Source organism: Rhinolophus hipposideros (assembly GCF_964194185.1).
Source record: "Rhinolophus hipposideros genome assembly, chromosome: 15".
NCBI classification, from domain to species: Eukaryota; Metazoa; Chordata; class Mammalia; order Chiroptera; family Rhinolophidae; genus Rhinolophus; species Rhinolophus hipposideros.
The window spans coordinates 24,240,953-24,260,587 of NC_138061.1; the positions used below are offsets into that span (position 1 = coordinate 24,240,953).

Consider the following 19,635-nt stretch of genomic DNA (forward strand, 5'->3'; position numbering starts at 1 on the left):
AGAAAGTGTAATCCTATAAGGTTTTACTCCAGTCTTGGCGTAGTTTTTTAACTGGGAACTTAAGGCCATGTTGATGTCATTCTTGGCTAACATTGAAAAGATAACCTGGCTTCTTGATTTTGTTTTCTTCTATTGTGCCAAGGAATAAATCATCCCTCAGTATGTTAGGCAAGCAGGACTTGATGGCACCTTTGAGTTCTTTTTTGCCTCCAATAAATTTTGTTTTTTATCTGAGATTTTTTTTTTAGACTTGTCACGGTACTTGTAGCATCATTTCTACTTAGAAGGGCTCTGTGAACGTCTGCTTGTCATAGGGTATGGGGAAAGAGTCCTCCCTATGTGTTTTGTGGTCTATACACTTTAGTTCAATTTGAAGCGCCACTGTTTACCTATCTGTGAATCTGGAAACGTGTGCGCGCGCGTGAGCGTGCGTGTTTGTTTATATTTATAACTCAGGTTATGTAATATCTTCTTTAAAGGACCAATATCATTGTGAGGTTGTCCAGAATAAGGTATGTGAAAGGTACTATTCATAGTAATTCAGGGATGCTTCCTAGACATGATAATAGGACTGAATTTTGAAGGTAAGTAAATTAATTGGGGAACTGAGCAGGGGGAAAGATTTACAGGCAAGGGACTATCATGAACACAGAAGCATGAACTGCAAAACAGCGTGGTATTACTGTAGGGCATTTTTTAAAGGTATTTATTGTTCAGTTAGGGAATGATGCATATTTTATTTTCATTGAGAAAAGAAATCAAGAAAATAGTTACTGAAATGTTCTTTGTTTTTTTTAAGCAGTATTTGATTATTTATTTAGTGTGTTTTTCCAGGACTCATCTTCTCCAAGTCAAGTAGTTGTTTCAATCTAGTTGTGGAGGGTGCAGCTCACAGCGGCCCATGCGGGAATTGAACCAGCAACCGTGTTAAGAGCACCGCACTCTAACCACCTGAACTTGCTGACTGCCCTGAAATGTTTTTTTTCCCTTTTAAAAAAAGTTTAGAGAGTTTGATTGCATATTTTTTCAACTATTTATTATAGGAAACTTTAAATATGTAGAAAAGTTTTCAAAAAGTGTACTGAACTTGCCACTGAAGGTAATGGTGAAACAGAAATATTTACTTATTCCTTCTTTGTTTCCTTTTTCATACCCCTAAGTGTAACTAAAGTTTTCAAAAAGTGTACTGAACTTGCCACCAGTCTCCTTGGTTTTCTATTTTTCCATATTACTTTTTCTTTCTTTCCTTTGGCAATTTCTTCCGTTGTATAACTTTAACTATAAACTAAATATGTATTAATATAACTCCCAAATTTATCTCCTCAGTTTTGACTTTTCTGCAGTGTACTTACAACTGCTATGTAACTGGTGGTCCCACTGGCACCAAGACTTATTAAAAACTGAACATATTTACTTCATGTAATCTATTTATACAGCCTTTCCTGTGCCTTTTACTTTAATTATCACCTTTCTAGTTACCTCGGTCCAAAACTTGGACTGACTACTCCTTCTCTTTCATCAACATATTTAATTATTTTGTCAGATTTATCTTTTGATTGTTTTTACAATTCTGAGCTTGTCAGGTTCTCAATTTAGAAAGCCTTCCTTTTTGCATATTGAATAAAGTCCCAACCCTTACATTGTCATTCAAAACCTGTCTTTGTCTCATTTCTTCCTATACTTCCAGCCTTATCCTATCTCATATTGTGCCCTCAGGGGACATTGTTTTAGGTAAATTTGAACTGTATTATTAATATTCTCTGATTATGCCCATTCTTTTCTACCTCTCTGCCTACCTTGTTTTCTGCCTAGAAGAACAATTCTTCTTTCAATTTTTCTCTTTCTAATCTTTCTTCTTTTTCAAAGTTTAGCTCAAATAGTGCCTCCTTTATAAAGCACCCCTTTCCTGCTACCAAATATTCTTCTTTTGGAACCTGTACAATACCTGTCACATTTTGCCTTGTATTTTAGTTCTCTTAATGTTTCTTAATGTTTTTTTTCTATTTGACCATTGTCCTGTGTGAGGCAAGGATCCTGTTACTCAGTTTGCATAACCCCTACTACCACAACACACTTAATAGTATATACTGAGTAGGCACTCATTAAATATTCCAGTGAACAAAAGGATAAATTTTTCTTTTTTAAGATTTTATTGGGGAAGGGGAACAGGACTTTATTGGGGAACAGTGTGTACTTCCAGGCCTTTTTTTCCAAACCAAGTTGTTGTCCTTTCAATCTTAGTTGTGGAGGGTGCCGTTCAGCTTCAAGTTGTTGTCCGTTCAGTCTTAGTTGTGGAGGGCGCAGCTCAGCTCCAGGTCCAGTTGCCGTTGCTAGTTGCTAGTTGGTGGGCGCAGTCCACCATCGCTTGTGGGAGTTGAACTAGCAACCTTGTGGTTGAGAGGACATGCTCCAACCGAGCCATCCGGAAGCTCAGCAACAGCTCAGCTCAAGGTGTCCTGTTCAATCTTTAGTTGCAGGGAGCGCTTCCCACCATACCTTGGGGGACTCGAGGAATTGAACTGGCAACCTTGTGGTTGAGAGCCCACTGGCCCATGTGGGAATTGAACCGGCAGCCTTTGGAGTTAGGAACATGGAGCTCCAATCGCCTGAGCCACTGGGCCAGCCCCACAAAAGGATAAATTTAAGCTGTGTTTCCTCTTCCTTTTGCTCCCTTCTGGCTCAGCTTTGATAGTAGGATGCCATGATCACTTACCCTAGATTGACATACTTTGTATAAAAGTAAGTGTCCATCTTCGATTTTTCATCCTAAATTTCTTCTATTGCTGTTAGCAGCAGCTATCCTAGTGTGAAACAGGCCTAGGCTGGGAAAGAATGGAAGGTCTCAGTTGGTATACTTGTACATCCATGTCAACTGTGAAGATTCCTTTCTCTTCCCCCCACCTCTTTTGAACATAAAAGGTTATTATATGTATATTAAAAGAAAGTTAATACTTTATCTCTGTAATAAGCATTTCCAGCAGAGATAATTTTAATCATTTGCATACACTATCAATGTAAGGCATTGGAGAAACACAGGTATTAATTTTGTATGACTTCCCTAAGGATAGTGGAAGGAAGAGTACTTAAAATCATGTCGTGTTTAAAAAACTGACTTCTCATTCTGTGGCTGTCCTTAGGTGCCTGGGTAGAGTCCCATCTAACTCAGTCTCACACTTCTAGTCCCGTATCAGGCTACTCCTATTTTCAGTGGGGCTGTAGGTGAGAGTAATAAGACTGTTTTCTTATCTGACTGAGCCGTTAGGCAGATTACTGCTCTGGGATTTGCTTGCCTAATCGGAAAAACGAGGGTGACTATGCTTTTCCCTGTTTAAAGAAAAGTCTAGATCTTCTACCAGATGATTATTTCTTGAGACAATGTAAGGTAGTCAGACAGATATGAGTTCAGATCTAAGCTCTATGAGTTATCAGCTGTGTGATCTCTAATAAGTTAACTTCTCAGAGCTCTGGTTTTTCTCTTTGCCAAAATGGAGATTAGAAGATCTAATTAATGGGTTACGTTAAAAACTAATGAACAGGATATTAAATTAAACATAAAGCAGTTAACTCTGTGGTTGGTGTTTATTAGGCACTTCATAAATGGAACATTTCCTTCCAGGTCTGTGATATATTTCTATAATAAATAAGTGTTGCCTTTTTAAATATGGGTTTTATTTCATGATTTTGTGCATCCCTAGAACTTTGAAATTTGATTCCTTGGAACTGACATCTGTTGTAATAGAAAAGTAAACCAGTTTCAGAATGTCATTTTATAATTATAGAAGGAAATCTCACTTTGGAAAATGACTGAACCTTGTTTAGTACAGAGATAATGCCTTTTGCTCATATTCCCTTTAGTATCTAGCAGCAGATGCTCAATAATCATTTCGTTTTTCTTGTTTATACAGATAGTACACATCCTAAATATGACTTCTGCAAAGATAATTTCTTTTTTGTTACCACCTGATGAAAGTCTTCATTCACTGCAGTCTCGTATTGAGCGTGAAACTGGAATAAATACTGCTTCTCAAGAGCTTCTTTCAGAGACGGGAATTTCTCTGGATCCTCGGAAACCAGCCTCTCAATGTGTTCTAGATGGAGTAGTAAGAAAATTCTAATATACTTAGAAAAATATAAGAAATCTTTTTGCATAGGGGGATTGCATGCCCTGCATTTTTTAATGTGTATTTGGAATCCCTTGGGGGGTGGTGATGCACATCTTATACTTTTTACTTTTTACTTTTATCGTACTTATTTCTCTTATCATTGCTTTGCGAGGTAAACTTGATTCATTGTTTTGTACTTTGTATGACTTTGCCTTTGGTGCTAGTTCTCTCCTCCCTCTTTTCCTTTTTTTCTTGAAGCCTAGAACCTTGAGATTAGACCAGCAGTCTCATAGGTCCTGTGAGAAGATAGATGGATGGTAAAATATGATTGTGGTCGTGACACCTTTTTCATTTTATTTGACTTGAGGCGTATTTTATATATCATATAATTTATCCATTTCAAGTGTTCAGGGGTTTTTTGAGTTTTTGTTTTAGTAAATTTACCTAATTGCACTGCCATCACCATAAATCAGTTTTAAAACATTTCTATCTCAGTAAGATTCTTCCTGTCTATTAACTATTAATCTCATTCTGCCCACCCCAGGCAATCATTAATTTATTTTCTATCTGTATGGATTTGCCTCTTCTGAACATTTCATGTAAATGGATCATGCTACCTGTAGTCTCTTGTGTCAAACTTCATGTACTTACCATTGTGTTGTTGAGGTTCATTCGTGTCATAGCATGTATCTGTACGAATTCTTTTTGATTACTGAATAATATTCCCATCGTATGGATAGATGTTATTAGGACTTTCTGCTTTTGTCCTTTGGGGTCTGGTGATTTTCACTTTTGCCCATACTGAAGTTATTTATTTATTTTTCCTAAACAAGAGTTTAGACCTTAAGTCTGTAAGATGTATGCTAATGAACATTGGCTACATTCATCTGTATTTCAGAATAGGAAATCCGATGCTGAAGTACTTAGGATGTTCAAGGATCTTTTTAAAAATTGTTTGTTTCTTTTTTCAGAGAGGCTGTGATAGCTATATGGTTTATTTGTTTGATAAAAGTAAGACTGTATATGAAGGACCGTTTGCTTCCAGAAGTTTATCTGACTGTGTAAATTATATTGGTAAGTCTAATCCATTTACTGACTGAGCTTTAAACCTGAAATAGTACAGTTTTAACTCACCATGATTAGTAGAAATGCTCTCTGGTGTTTTTGTTCTGTATCTCATACTTCATGTTTCCATTTGTGGTGAAAAATGGATTTCTGTAATTTGGAAGGTGAAAGGTCGGTTTTAAATCACCACCAGATCCCTCGTTTGGGAGGCAGAGTTACTTTGCTGAGGCTAGATCTCTCACAGATGGGAGACTGAGTCTCCGTTGTTAATGAAGCCCACTTTTACTTTTTAGTTGCTCCTTCAATGTTTAAGCATGTTCAAATATTTTATCCTGTGAATACTGCTTAATATTCATTTCTCCTGTGAGAATTGTTCTTTTCTCTTGAAGAAGTGGTCAATTTCTGTGTACCCCAAACTAAAAGCAAGCACAAAATTGTAAAATCAAGAACAAAATTGGCATAAGAGCTAAAATTATGTAATCATTCCCGTGTTTTTATTAGTTTTCTTTTTTAAGAACAGTTTTAGATGTACAGACTAAATGACCAGATGGCAGAGTTCTCATGTTACTCCCCTCCCCTGCACATACAGTTTCCCTGTTGCTAAGATCTTACATTAGTGTGGTACATTTTGTTAAAATGAATGAACCAATATATTATTATTAATTCAAGTCCATACTTTATTCAGATGTCCTTAGTTTGTATCCGGTGTCCTTTTTCTGTTCTAGGATCTCATCCAGGATACCATATTGCATTTAATTGTCATGTCTCCTTCGGCTCCTCTTGGCTGTGACACTTTCTCAGACTTTGCTTGTTTTTGATGACCTTGGCAGTTTTAAGCAATACTGTAGGATGCCCATCTGTTGCAATTTGTCTTATTTTTTCGTCACGATTAAACTAGGATGAGTTTTTGAGAGAAAGATCACAGAAGTAAAGCGCCATTTTTAGCACATACGAAGGGTACATTCTGTCAGTGAGATTCATGGCTGTTGGTATTGACCTTGATCACTGGGCTAAAGTAGTGTTTGTCAGGTTTCTGCACTGTGAAGTTTAGTCTTTTTCCACCCATTTTATACTGTACTCTTTGGAAGGAAGTCAGTATACAGAACCCACACTTAAGGAATAGGGAGTTTTGCTCCCCTTCCTTTAAGGTACAGTGTCCACATAATTTATTTGGAATTTTTCTGTACACGAGATTTGTCTCTTTTCTCCCATTTCTTAATTTACTTGATTATTTATTATATCAATATGGATTCATGGATATTATTTTATACTTTGGATTATAATCCAATACTAATTTATTTTGTTCAAATTGTTGCAGCTTTGGCCTTTAGGAGCTCTTTCAGTTGGCTTCCTATTCTTTTACTTGCCCCATCAATGAGGTTTTTTTTGCACTTCCTTACTTCCTGGCACTCCAGTGCGCTTCAGGCTTATGTGGTATATTTCCTGCCCCAGTCGTAGAATCTGCCATTTCCCCAAGGAGCCCTAGTTCCTTTAATTGGAGAACAGTATTAGAAATCAAGATCTGGACACCATGCTTCTTGCTATTAGGGTGTCATTTCTTGGGCCATTTCAGTCTTTAATTTTTAGTGTGTGTGTGTGTGTGTGTGTGTGTGTGTTTGTGTGTGTGTGTGTGTGTGTTTATACCAGGCTCCCCTCCCAGACTTTTTTAAAAGGTTTTTTTTTGGTTGTTGTTGTTTTTGGTCTATTGTAGGAAGCCTCAGGAGAAAGTGTCGGTATATAAGAATAGAAGAAGGGTTAGTTGAGGCTATTAATTATTAGAGGAGGCAAAGATTTCTCTAGATACTTTATTTTTTGAAGTCTGCTTCAGATAATGTATTTTCTCAATATTAACCCTCATGTATCACCTTTTCTCTAAAGGTTTACATTGGAAAAGAATAGCAGAATATAATTGCCACCTTAATTGATAGGGTGAATCTCTCATTCTTGGAGAATTTCATAATGTTAAAATGGAATTTCATTGAGCTTAACATACATACCTGCCATCATTTTAGAAAGTAACATTCCCTTTACGAAAGAAAGGGCAAGAGATAATCATAAATAAATAATTTTGTAAGTCTGGCATTGAAGAAAGCATATTTTATTAAACTGCTCTTTACCCTGTATGTTTTCCTGGAGCTGAGTTTGTAGTCCAGTAGATAAAGTTTTTTATTCAGAGGCAGGAAAGACTGGTGGATTGTGGATGCGATGGGACTTGATTTAGAACTTGAAAGAAATAAAGAATTTGTATTAGTGGAGAGAAAAAAGAGTATTCCAGGTTGGAGGAGAGCAAGAAAAAAAAGACTGATATAGGAATAATTGCAAGCTTTGTGATTATGTAGTGATCATATCTTACTCATTTTTCTCTCTCCTTGTATCTGGAGCAGTGCTGTATATTACAGTTTCTGAGTTAATGTATATTGAACTGAATGGAACAGTAGCAAGTTCTCTCTAGCATCTAAGGGAATGATTGTATGGACAGGAAATCACAAAGAATGATGAATGAACTCTAAAATCTTAAAAAGTAACCCATGTCTCTTTTTCCCCACCTTCTTACATGTAGTACAGGACAGCAAAATACAGCTTCCAATTATACAGCTGCGTAAAGTATGGGCTGAAGCAGTGCACTATGTGTCTGGGCTAAAAGAAGACTACAGCAGGCTCTTTCAGGGACAAAGAGCAGCTATGTAAGTAGATTCTGTTGATAGGGCCAGTGTCATGTGCATAATCCTCAAGAGTTAATCTTGCCAGTTTTCACTAATCAGTGTTCCATGCAATACTAAAATATTGGGCCAATTTGAAATGTAATATTCTGATCAGACTCGTAGAAGTCTTACTAAGGGTCTGAAACTTTCCAATTGCAGTAGCTTAAGAGTAGTTCCTGAAAGAATGTCCTACTATAAAGAGACTGTTCTATCATAGACTATCACAGACAGGAAGTCTTTAGAGACCAGATTTTAGTGATCAGCTATTTCTCAGAGATTAATAACAGAAACTTAGGCTTTGGGCATATAGCAATTTAAGTTTTTAAATTTTTGTCGAATGTTTATGAAATGCTGTTGTTTTTTGTTTGTTTTTTGGCTATGGTGTAGGCTAAGTCTTCTTAGATATAATGCTAACTTGACAAAAATGAAGAACACTTTGATCTCAGCATCTCAGCAACTGAAAGCTAAACTGGAGTTCTTTCAAAAAAGTATTCAGCTTGACTTGGAAAGATATAGTGAACAGATGACTTACGGAATATGTAAGTGTTTGGGTAATGTATTTGAAAGAAGTGTCTGCTCTCTTGAAACCATCTGCTATTTTGTCTTCTTGCTTCATAGCTAGTTGTTTCTCTTTCATTCACATTAGAACAAGAAATAGGGTACCTCAAAGCATCATAAACCATGGTTGTTTTGAATGTTAGGTTTTTTTTTTCCAACCTTTAGTCGAGCAATTTTATATTTGTTTGTTTTTTTCCACAATTAGACTAAAATAAATTGTTTAGCTCCAAAAAAAATACAAAAGTGATTTATGAACTTGTGATTTTTTTCAAACCTCATTTTAAAAATAGTTACAAAACCTGTTGGGGTGACTTATTAGCCAGGGAAATCTTAAACTCCTTATCTTTCTATAAATCATAACACAAATAATTCCAGGTTTATTTTTTTTCCCAAACCACCTACTGTGTAGTCTCACTGTTTTATTATATGCAGCCTCCAATGTTTTAGTATTTGACTTTAAGCTTATCTACCTTCAGATGTACTAAGGAAATACAAAAAGCAGAATTAAAATAAAATAAACTGAAGTGGTCACCACCAGCATTTATTTATTTATTTATTTATTTATTTTCCCCATGAAACAAATCCTTTTTTGGGAATCAAACACATTTGTATACTTAATCTTAAATAAGGTATGTTTATCTCAGTGTAAATGATCAACGGTGTCTAGGTGGGTAAGTTTACCCACTAGAGCTGGTTCTATGATTGATGTTTTATTTTTAGTTGTGTATTATAGGTATTCTGGTGAATGGCAAAACATAATTATTTGGCCAAATTGTTTTTGCATTGTCAGCTATATATCTTACATAAGTGTTAAAAAAAGAATGAGGTAGACCTAAAGATCACTTGGATCATTTTAAGTTGGGAAAAAGTAAAGAAAGAAAAGTATGTATAGATGGTCTCATCAGTGAGGGAAAAGGGTACGTGTCTATATAGCAAATGATTATATAACAATAAGATCTCTTAGAGTGGAGGGTAAAGGGGAGAGAGACAGAGTCTTTTCTTTTTATATCCTTTTATAATGTTTGATTTAAAAAAATATGTTCATATATTACCTTAAAAATTCTTTCTTTTTTAAAAAGAGAAAACCATCTGTATTAGTTCCTAGGGCTATTGTAACAAATTACTATGAGCTGGGTGGCTTACGACAACAGAAGTTTATCGTCTCAGTTCCAGAGGTTAAAAGTACAAAATCAAGGTGTTGGCAGGCTCCCTCTGAAACCTGTGGAGAAAAATTCTTCCTTGCTTCCCCCAGCTTCTTGGTGCTTTGCCAGCAGTCCTTGGTGTTCCTTGGCTAGCAGCCGGAGCACTTTAGTCTTTGACTGTCATCAAATGGAGCTCTTCCTTCATCTGTCTGTGTCTGTGTTGCTTCTTTTGAGGACACTAGTCGTACTGTAGTAAGGGTCCACCCTACTCCAGGATGACCTCATCGTAATTTAGCTAATTATATGTGCAATGACCCTGTTTCCAAATCAGGGTACATTCTAAAGTTCTGAGTTAGGACTTCAACATATCATCTCGGGGGGACAACTCAACCTATAACACCGTTTTTGATGTTGATGTGGCAAGGAGGTGGGTAGGTCAGTAATTAAAGCTATGGCTATTTCTGCGATAACCAATTAAGACTTTTTTTTTAGCCTCAGAAAAAATGTTAAAAGCATGGAAGGAAATGGAAGAAAAGGCTATCCATTATGCTGAGGTAAAATTACAGAGTTTATTCTGTGTGTTTATTAATTCCTGCAGTCTCCCTTAGAAACTTTCTTTGGTTTGGGTATGTAAAGGATTTTCATGTCATTCCTGAATATCAGACAAATATCTAGTAGATGTTTTGTGTATGTAGAGGGAAGTACTATAGTGGGTAACAACACGGGCTTTAGCCACAATGAGCTTTAGTTTCCATATTATGATACTATGCATTTTTTAGTAAGGTCATGCAGATTAAATGGGAATAAATAATAAGTGGTAGTTATCACTGTTATTTTTTTGACTGGTTTAGATAGGGTGGCTGCACTTCTGATTTACCTGGAACAGTCCGTTTATACCTATCTTGCCATAATTATCAATACTGCTCCTTTTCACTCTCAAAATTATGCAGGTTTGGACAATAAATTGTATGGTCACACTAGATAGATCATCCTCTAGGTGGCAGATTCCTTTCTTACCTGGTACATCTGTCCATGGTTCCACTAAATTATGGCTGTCCTTGATGCCAGTACTTAACCTGAGGACATGGTTAGGGCAGTCGGTATCCTCGGGTGGGAGATCATGGTCTTTATCTTGCTTCATCCTTATTCAAGACAGTCAGGAACAAGAAGCAATGAAAATCACAGAACTGAGATGCAGTGGTTTTGATGGCCACTTGTCCTCTGTCTTGTTAGTGACACTTCCATCTTTTTGCTTCTCAGGAGGAGAAACCAAATGTTAGTCGTTTACTGTCGTCAGGCGAGATAAGAGAAGCATAGGAATAAGTTATGTCCTCATGTGAAAGATTAAGTGTTAGAAGCTGAAAGATAAAAAGGCTTGAACAAAATTAGTGTTTCATATAACTCATCTAGTTCTACTGTAGCAGCAAGTCATTCTCTGAGTTCTTCTCTGTGTTGAATGGTGGTGATCCTGTCATTTCTCTTGTATTTCATCATATTTTAGGTGGGTGTCATTGGATATCTGGAGGATCAGATCATGTCCCTGCACACTGAAATCATGGAGCTACAGAAGAGCCCCTATGGAAGACGTCAGGGAGACTTGATGGAATCTCTGTAAGGATGTATTCATGTCGGTACTATTGATGTCTGATTTTTTTGTAGCAGGTGGTTCTTTCTGTGTCCGTCTGGCAGATTAAGTCTATATGTGGTTATTTTCTATAGTTCTCCTTTCCCCAAATTTGTTGGCATCATATTTCTTTCTTTTTTTTTTTACACCTGTGTTATATTTTTTCTTTTCTTTTTTAATTGGGGAAGGGGAACCGGTCTTTATTGGGGAACAGTGTACTCCCAGGACTTTTTCCCAAGTCAGGTTGTTGTCCTTTCCATCTTCGTTGTGGAGGGTGCCATTCAGCTTCAAGTTGTTGTCCTTTCAGTCTTAGTTGTGGAGGGCGCAGCTCAGCTCCAGGTCCAGTTGCCGTTGCTAGTTGCAGGGGACGCAGCCTACAATCCTTGGGGGGAGTCGAACCGGCAACCTTGAGGTTGAGAGGATGCACTCCAACCAACTGAGCCATCCGGGAGCTCAGCGGCAGCTCAGCTCAAGGTGCCATGTTCAATCTTAGTTGCAGGGGGCGCTGCCCACCATCCCTTGTGGGATTTGAGGAATCAAACTGACAACCTTGTGGTTGAGAGCCCATTGGCCCATGTGGGATCGAACCGGCAGCCTTCGGAGTCAGGAGCACGGAGCTCTAACCGGCTGAGCCACCGGGCTGGCCCACATCATATTTCAAAAGGAAGATTTTTTTCTTAGTCACCAGAAATTTTAGAAATAACTCTTTGACTTGACCTTGGCTGTTTTAATCAAAGTATCTTTTCATGTGAGTGTTAAGAATTTTTCAGGTATTCTAAGTTACAAACTATTTCCCTACTTACCATACTTCTGAGCCAAGGTATTGTCTATTAAATGCCCTAAATGAGGTTAACTTCCTAAATGTTTGGATTAGAAGTTTCAGATTTTTTTTCTCTAACCACACGCCATAATTTTTGCCCATTTAAGTATTTCTGGTGCAAAGATATTGTATATGTGGTGGTAGACCGCAGCAAATAAAACGTATATTAAACTTTACATTTTAAGATCTTGCTTATTACCTAGTGAAATGCTCTGTGAAATATTCGTTGGCAATGTGTTCTTTAAAATGGACTCATTACTCTATTCAAATATTGTTCATTTCAAGTTGTGAATTATTAGTCATTAAATTATCGTCACATATAAGCATGTTTTCTCTTTCATAGGGAACAGCGTGCCATTGATCTGTATAAGCAGTTAAAACATAGACCATCAGGTAAGACACTTTTATCATAGTACACAAAGGCATTTTAGGAAACTTGAGATGTTTATGGTACAACATCTTTTAGTTTGTGAGAATTTAAGAGATTGGGAAGGCAAAATAGGAAAATTGAGACAGAAAAAATTTTAAAGCAAGTGAAAGGAAGGAATGAAAGAAAGAAAAAAGGAACTGAGAAAAAACAAGTGCTGCTTTAAGGTTAGAGAGGTTGGAAAGAAGTTGATGCTGTGGTTTCAGGTGTGGAGTGGTAAGAGCAGGCCCGTGTGCTAGACCAAAGCAGTTTACCTTGAAAATGATGCCTTCGTTTGCACCTGGTCACTGAACTGCTTATTTCATTGGCAAAACAATTCCTTTTGAAGAATGATCCTACTGTTTCTAAATAAATGATACTACTCACCCAAGAAAAATTGATCTCTGGCTAGAAGGCTGCACACGTGTCTGGGACTTGGGTTAGTATGGATTAAAAATAGCTAAGGCTGTTCTCGAAATAGGCAGCTAAGGTCTCTGAGGCTACAGTGATGTATACATACATTATACACACACACACATCGTTTGTTTTTAGATATATAATTATTTATAGATATATAATCTCAAAATCTTTTAATCCAGTTTGGAATTTAAGTGGAGATGTTATTAACACAGTTTCAGTTTCAGAGTTTTAGGAATTTTTGTCTGGAGGCTGATGTGTTCATGCAGAAGGGAGGCTGTCCCCGCTGACTGAGGTCTTTTGCAGATCACTCGTACAGCGACAGCACAGAGATGGTGAAGGTCATTGTGCACACTGTGCAGAGTCAGGACCGGGTTCTCAAGGAGCTGTTTGGTCATCTCAGGTAGAAACATGGTTTTATTTCCTACTGAAAATAAACGTGTCCTGTTGCTGTCCAAGAGTAATACCCCGTTTTGGTAAATATACTAGACCCAGGATGTTCTGGCAGTACCATGGGTAGCTTGACCATAGTTGTGTGTATTTAGGTGTCCTGTTTGTGTGCATTGCTTTGGAGATGAGTCATTAAAACTAACACTGATTGTGGTTCGTTTCCCCCGCTGGATTTGGGGGTATGGTGCACGATCTTGGGGGATTTGTAAATGTCTGACACTGATTTCATCTCTCCAGCAAGTTGTTGGGCTGCAAGCAGAAGATTATTGATTTACTGCCCAAGGTGGAAATGGCCCTCAGTAGCATCAAAGAAGCTGACAATACGGTCATGTTTATGCAGGGAAAGAGGCAGAAAGAAATATGGCATCTCCTTAAAATTGCCTGTGTAAGTAACTCTTAATGAATTATTTAATGTGATATTGATTTGCTGTTTTCCCGGTAAAGGGCATTTTTATCAGCACCATCTGGGGCCTCTTGAAGACACGTATAGTTTATGTTGGGCTGATGCTTGTGTTCTTTGCTTGATGTCTGACTAGCAGCTCACCTGCAGCACTTCATGATCACCCTTCATTAACTCTTTCCTTTCCAGTCTCCTGTTTTTATACTCCTCCCAGCCCTGGACCACTGTGGGTATCCCACCCCGGTTTGGGGCTAGATGTGTCTGACTAGTTAATAAACCATTTGTTCAACTGTTTGTTTTTCCTTCCTCCAATGAAAGTGGAATTCGATGGGTAGATACATTTGGTTTTAGTCAATGAAGAAAGGGGCTGAGGACAGGACAGTTAGTAGTGGTATGTACAGGTGGGGATAGTTTTGTGCAGAATACTCTGCATGTAAGTAGTGATGGAAGTGTCTTAAGAATAGGGTAGGAAATGTATGAATCAGTGGAGGTGCTTGCCTTTAATCTTATTTTTATTTTCCTGCAGACACAGAGTTCAGCCCGGTCCCTGGTAGGATCCAGTCTAGAAGGTGCAGTGACTCCCCCTCAGGCATCAGCATGGCTGCCCCCGACTTCAGCAGGACGTGAACATCCTCTGTCATGTGTGGTAACTCCTCAAGATGGGTGGGTGCACTTTGTAACAATAGATAGTTGTGTTTTCAAGAGCAGTGGCAGAAATGAGGCAGTAGAGCACAGTGGTTGAAGCATAATCTTCGGTGCATTTAGACCAGGGTTAAGTCCTGACTGTCCCTTTGTAATAACCTTGTGCAATTAATTTGACTCTTTTACTGTTCATATATCCTCACCTGTACAATTGGAACTGTTGTGAAAATTGGATTAGATGATGTATGTAAAGTGTTAGGAAATAAATATTCAGCAGATGTTAATCGTTATTAGCTCAATCCAAGTTCTAAGTTCTCTTTCTGTTATTGGTTTATCAATTCTTTTACCCAAACTTTATTCCTTCCTTAACCATTTATCACTGAGAAATTATGCTATCTTTTTGCATTTATCATTTTGGGGACCTTGATCATCCCTGTAATGAATTGTTGAGTTGAATCTACTCTCTTTTATAACTTAGTATTTCTAATATCAGACTTTTTTCAGTGCCTTAAATCAGTTTTGCAAATACGAACTGAAGTTTGAAGTCTTTTATTAATCACTAACTCTTCTGCTAAAAGCTGAATGACTATCCATCTGTTATTTTTCTCAGCATTAGATGTGCCACAGCCAGAGCCAGTGGCTCTTTGCTAGCTTGTGTGTTGTTGCTTTTCTCACAACTCACGGAGACTTCTACAGCAGCAGCATTTCCCTGGAAGCTCTGCCCACAATTAGTTTTGCAGATGTGCAGCCATGTTCCATCACTGCTCAGGAGGTCATGAGGTTGCACATTCTGTCCTCTACTTTTATGAGAGAAAAGTACATGGCAGGAAGGCAAGCTGATAGCAGGTATTTTATTTTTGTAAAGAAAGCAAATTCCAGGGGTCATTATAAACTTGGCCCAATGTAATACAGCCACAGCTACAGCACAGGCTGTAATTCATTATATAGACTTCAGGAAATACTCCATTAATCAGAGTTAAACAAAATTTCATACATTACTAATGTTTTTGCTTTCATTAAGGACTTTCAGGTTTGTTAGGGGATGCTAATGGTTGCACATGTCACCTCTATACAGATAATTTCCAATTTGAGGTTGTGGTTCGTATAAGTGTATCGGACAGGAATTTTAAATATATTTTCCAGTAGGAATACATTATAAAGGAAAACTGATTTCTATTAGTATGTACCAGTGGTACTTAATCACCATGGATCGGGAACTGTTGGCCTTAATTTTGCCATCTGTTGAATAAGAGCTGAATTCGAGTTTAGTTCTAAGCTAATAGTCGCTATCATCCATGGCCTACAACTGATTCTAGCAGGTGGGGACTCTGATGGTTAGTAAAAGGTGAGGAGAGGGGCCTTAGGGAAGAGGAAAGCATGGAAGGAGAAAACTAGAATCAGGATTTCTTTCCAATAAAAACTTCCAGGGATACTTCTTGGTTCTGGACAGCTTCCCTGTCATGCTGTTTTCTTTTGCTGTCCTCAGAAATCAGCTTGCTTGTTTCCTTTTTTATTGCTGTCACCTGTAGTTTCCAATCAGTCCACCTTCCCTGATCTTTGCAGAACAGATTGTACTTTTGTATATTCTCCCCTTCATTTGTGTCTCTGAAGTAAGCATGCTGTTTTTACTACTTGTAAGCAAAAGGATATACTCCAGAAACAAAATGAGATCTTTCATGTCTGTGCAACAAAGATCTTTTTTCCCCCCCGTTAGCATTTTCGGAGGTTGTGGAGGGGGGAGTTGTGTATAAGTGCCACTTATGTTTCAGAAAAAATCAGATTGGAGTTACAGTGGACTTATCATTAGAGCTGGGCAGAGGCAACACTTGGAGTAACAAGCAGGACTGTGCCTCTGAGTGGGAAGGATGAGGAAACTGGAGACTTTAGGAATCAGCTGCATTGGGGTGCTGGGTTGCAGGAAAGGCTTTGATCATCCTGACCCTGAGGACCAAAAAATAGAGGAAATTCATATGCCCCTTTGCTGAATTTGAAAAGACTTTGTTTTTTCATCCCACAGGGAGACTTTGGCACAAATGATAGAAGAAAATTTGAACTGTCTTGGCCATTTAAGCACTATTATTCATAAAGCAAATGAGGAACAGAGCAGTAGAATGATGGTGAGTTTTTATATGGATGTGGAGGTGTGTTTTAGGTATGTTGGGTGCAAAGCGTTTAACTTTCCATGCTAACTTTACCTTGCATTTCTCAGAGGAAAGAGAGCATTCAAGCAATAACCTTGACCTCAAATCCCCATCTTCTCTTATTCATGGTTTTACTAGGATTGTGTCATCTCATCAGTAATCTTCAACAGTTGCATTTTTGGTCAAATTTGATTTAATTTAATGAATGTGAGCTTTCTTTGCAACGTGACCATTGAGATTGAATGTTTGTATCTTTTTGTTTCAGCAATCAATTTTCTCCAATAAGATGGGACAGGATTTATATTATAATTCAGATACAGTAATTGCTGTATACAAAATGAATCCTGTTAATATAGTTGTAATTAATAGTTTTTACATTAAGAAGATTTAGTTACTACTATGAATCACTCATTTGTTAAAACTTGGAGAAACTACAATAAAGTGTTGACTGAACTAACCTACTATTATTTAGTCTTGATGTCAACTCTGTATATTTCTTCTTTTATTAATTATTTGCTCCAAATATTTATGAAAACTTTGAAGTAGTTTTGAATTAGCAGAAAATATAGTAAACACTAATTGTAACCTATTTATAGTTTTGATTTTTCAACTTTTGATTATAAAATGCCCAAACATACAGAAAATCTGTAAAAATGAACCCATAAATCTACCACTTATCGTCAACATCTAATTGTAACTTTTTCATGCCTGGTTTTAGAATCTTGATTGGAGTTGGTTAACAGAATGACTTGCCACTTATTCACTGTCCCAAACGTTTGGAAGTTGTTGCACGTGTTGGAAATTTGTTTTTCTCCCATGAGACCATTCTTCAGATATCATTCAATGGAAGAAATGGCTGTGATAAAAAACTACATGATTTTATAAGAGCAATATTTTGACTTTTGGTAATCTTAATCCCTGAACTGACAGAATTTGTTTAATACTACAGCTACTTAGCTATCATTGCAATCCATTTGTCTTTAAACTTCGTAAAACATAACTGTTTAAAAATATCTTTTAACACTTAACTTTTCGGCATTAGGCCAAAAGTAATACTGGGGGTGCCAAAAACTATATACGTGGACACTTTGGTCACCGTTGCTCAAGCAGTAGTTCGCTGTAATCAAAAGTGCCTGGACGCTGATGGTAACCACTTTGAGCACCTCTTGTAATTGCAGAAGTCAAAAGTGACTTGTATTCATTTTTTTGTTAACAGTATATGTTGAGTATTACAATTTTAATAGTTTTTTTCCTTTCCTAAAATGTATATACATTTTTTTGGCACCCTCTGTATATACAGAAAAGAAACCTCAATGTATGTTCTAAGTAAAAGTTGTCTACCTGTGTTTCTGTGGAAGAGACTGCTCACAAGTAAAGTTGTACTTCTTGAAGAATAACCCCTACCTCCTTGTGTTGCACTCAGCAGTGCTCTTCCTGGCATCATAAGGAGTTGGGTCAATCCCATTTTCCATTTTACTGCACATTTGATAGTATTCCTTTCCTATAGAAGGGATTGTGTATCTGTGCCTTCAATACCAATTGACTGATAAATCTTAAGTGTTCTATGTGTATATGTATTTAAGATGTACATTTAGTAATATTAAAGAGATGCCTGTTAATTTATAATGTATTTGAAAACTTATTTTTTTTCATTTGTAAAAATGGGTCATTTGTTTCAGGAATCTTTCATGTGTCTTGTACAAATTTATAAAGGTCTGCATGCCCTTATCTGTGATTCCAAAAAGCTTTGAAAACAAGGTTTTTCAGATGCGTGATAACAAAACTCACTTGCTTGCAAATTAACATGAAGTAACACTGAACATACTTATCCCATTTAGTGTGAATATTCATTTATTTTGCTGCAGAAATATTAACATGTTTGATTATTTGGCGGTGGGGAGGGTGCTGCCACAGACCCTGCTGGAGGTTTATGTAATATGGCATATGCACTGAATTATGTTTCTAAAATCTGAAAATTTCTAATTCTGAGACATCTGGCCCTAACAATTTCAGATTAAGGATTGTGGATCTATCATTTGTTAAGTAATTTAGAAAATACTGTTTTTTTAAAAAAATGTGAAATGCTTTTGTATTATAGTTTTTCACTTTGTGTATTAAATGATTTTTAAATTACTTTTTGACTCTATTCATTAAAATCACATGAATACAGGTGACCCTTGAACAATGAGTGGTGTTAGGGGCATCAAGTCTCACGCAGCAGAAAATCCACATAGAACTTTTGACTTTATAGTTGGTGCCTCGCATCTGTGGATTCATCCCACCGAGGTTGGGAATGCGAAAATACCATTTTTGATTCATGGAATTTGCAGACACGAAACCCACAAATAAGAAGGGTTAACTGTATTTATTGAAAACAAAAATGCATATAAGTGGATTCACACAGTTCAAACGTGTGTGGTTCAAGGGTCAACTGTAGTTGAATATGACTTGGGAAAATTTCAAGTTTCCATGAATTGGAATTGGAGCAGAGGGTAACATAATAGGCTCTTACTGTATTTTCCTGTATGGAATTATACAGGATTTATAGTAAAGACCACATTGGGTAGCTGCTTTAATATAGTGTTTTCACCTGAGATATTCTGTCACCACTATTCATGGTCTAAAAACCATGCTCATATCTTGCCCTGTAAACTTAGTCACACCATCCCTATTTTTTCTAAGTTTGAAACCTTGGGTTGTCTTCTAACTTTTTAGTCATCTGATACTGTTACTGGCACAGGGAGGGGTTCCTTGCCCCTCTCAGACTAGAAATCAAGAGAGTGGGCAAAACAGTTCTGCAAAGAGAAAACAGACTGGGACAAGTTATTTTTCATTTTTTGCTTTTCGTGAGTTAAAATAGCGAAGCTCTGCAGATATCATCTATCTGGAACCAACAAGGTCCTAGACATTCCTAGGTAGTAAGAGTCAAATGAATGATACAGGTAAATGCACTTATTGAAGGGAGAGGGTAAAGTGGTCTGGGAGGGCTTGCTTTCATGGAGAATTGATTCTATTTACCCCTTCCTGTTTCCAGTTACTGCCATTATAACTTTGGACCTGAAATTGTCTAACCACTTTGCTTCCCTGCCTCCAGTCTGTGTCTCTCCTCTAAGCCATTTTGCAGACTCACTGGCCCTAAAGCACTGCTTTCCCAAACTTCCCTGC

At 37.3% G+C, this 19,635-nt stretch overlaps 1 protein-coding gene across 3 annotated transcripts in view; it reads left to right on the forward strand.

Annotated features, from left to right (window-relative positions):
• CHUK (component of inhibitor of nuclear factor kappa B kinase complex) overlaps window positions 1-18,603 on the forward strand; it is a 29,975-nt gene extending 11,372 nt beyond the window's left edge. Inside the window, exons 10-21 of one of the 3 annotated variants that reach the window (XM_081073862.1) lie at window positions 3,906-4,100; window positions 5,075-5,177; window positions 7,729-7,852; window positions 8,258-8,409; window positions 10,063-10,124; window positions 11,072-11,181; window positions 12,358-12,407; window positions 13,144-13,240; window positions 13,525-13,672; window positions 14,214-14,350; window positions 16,347-16,446; window positions 17,189-18,603. In XM_081073862.1, the coding sequence (XP_080929988.1) occupies window positions 3,906-4,100; window positions 5,075-5,177; window positions 7,729-7,852; window positions 8,258-8,409; window positions 10,063-10,124; window positions 11,072-11,181; window positions 12,358-12,407; window positions 13,144-13,240; window positions 13,525-13,672; window positions 14,214-14,350; window positions 16,347-16,446; window positions 17,189-17,218 (1,308 nt within the window). In that variant the 3' untranslated portion in view covers window positions 17,219-18,603. Of the gene's footprint in view, window positions 1-3,905; window positions 4,101-5,074; window positions 5,178-7,728; window positions 7,853-8,257; window positions 8,410-10,062; window positions 10,125-11,071; window positions 11,182-12,357; window positions 12,408-13,143; window positions 13,241-13,524; window positions 13,673-14,213; window positions 14,351-14,939; window positions 15,257-16,346; window positions 16,447-17,188 lie in introns of those variants that run through there. The other 2 variants (XM_081073863.1, XM_081073861.1) reach the window with 2 other exon arrangements.
• The last annotated feature ends 1,032 nt before the right edge of the window (window positions 18,604-19,635 follow it).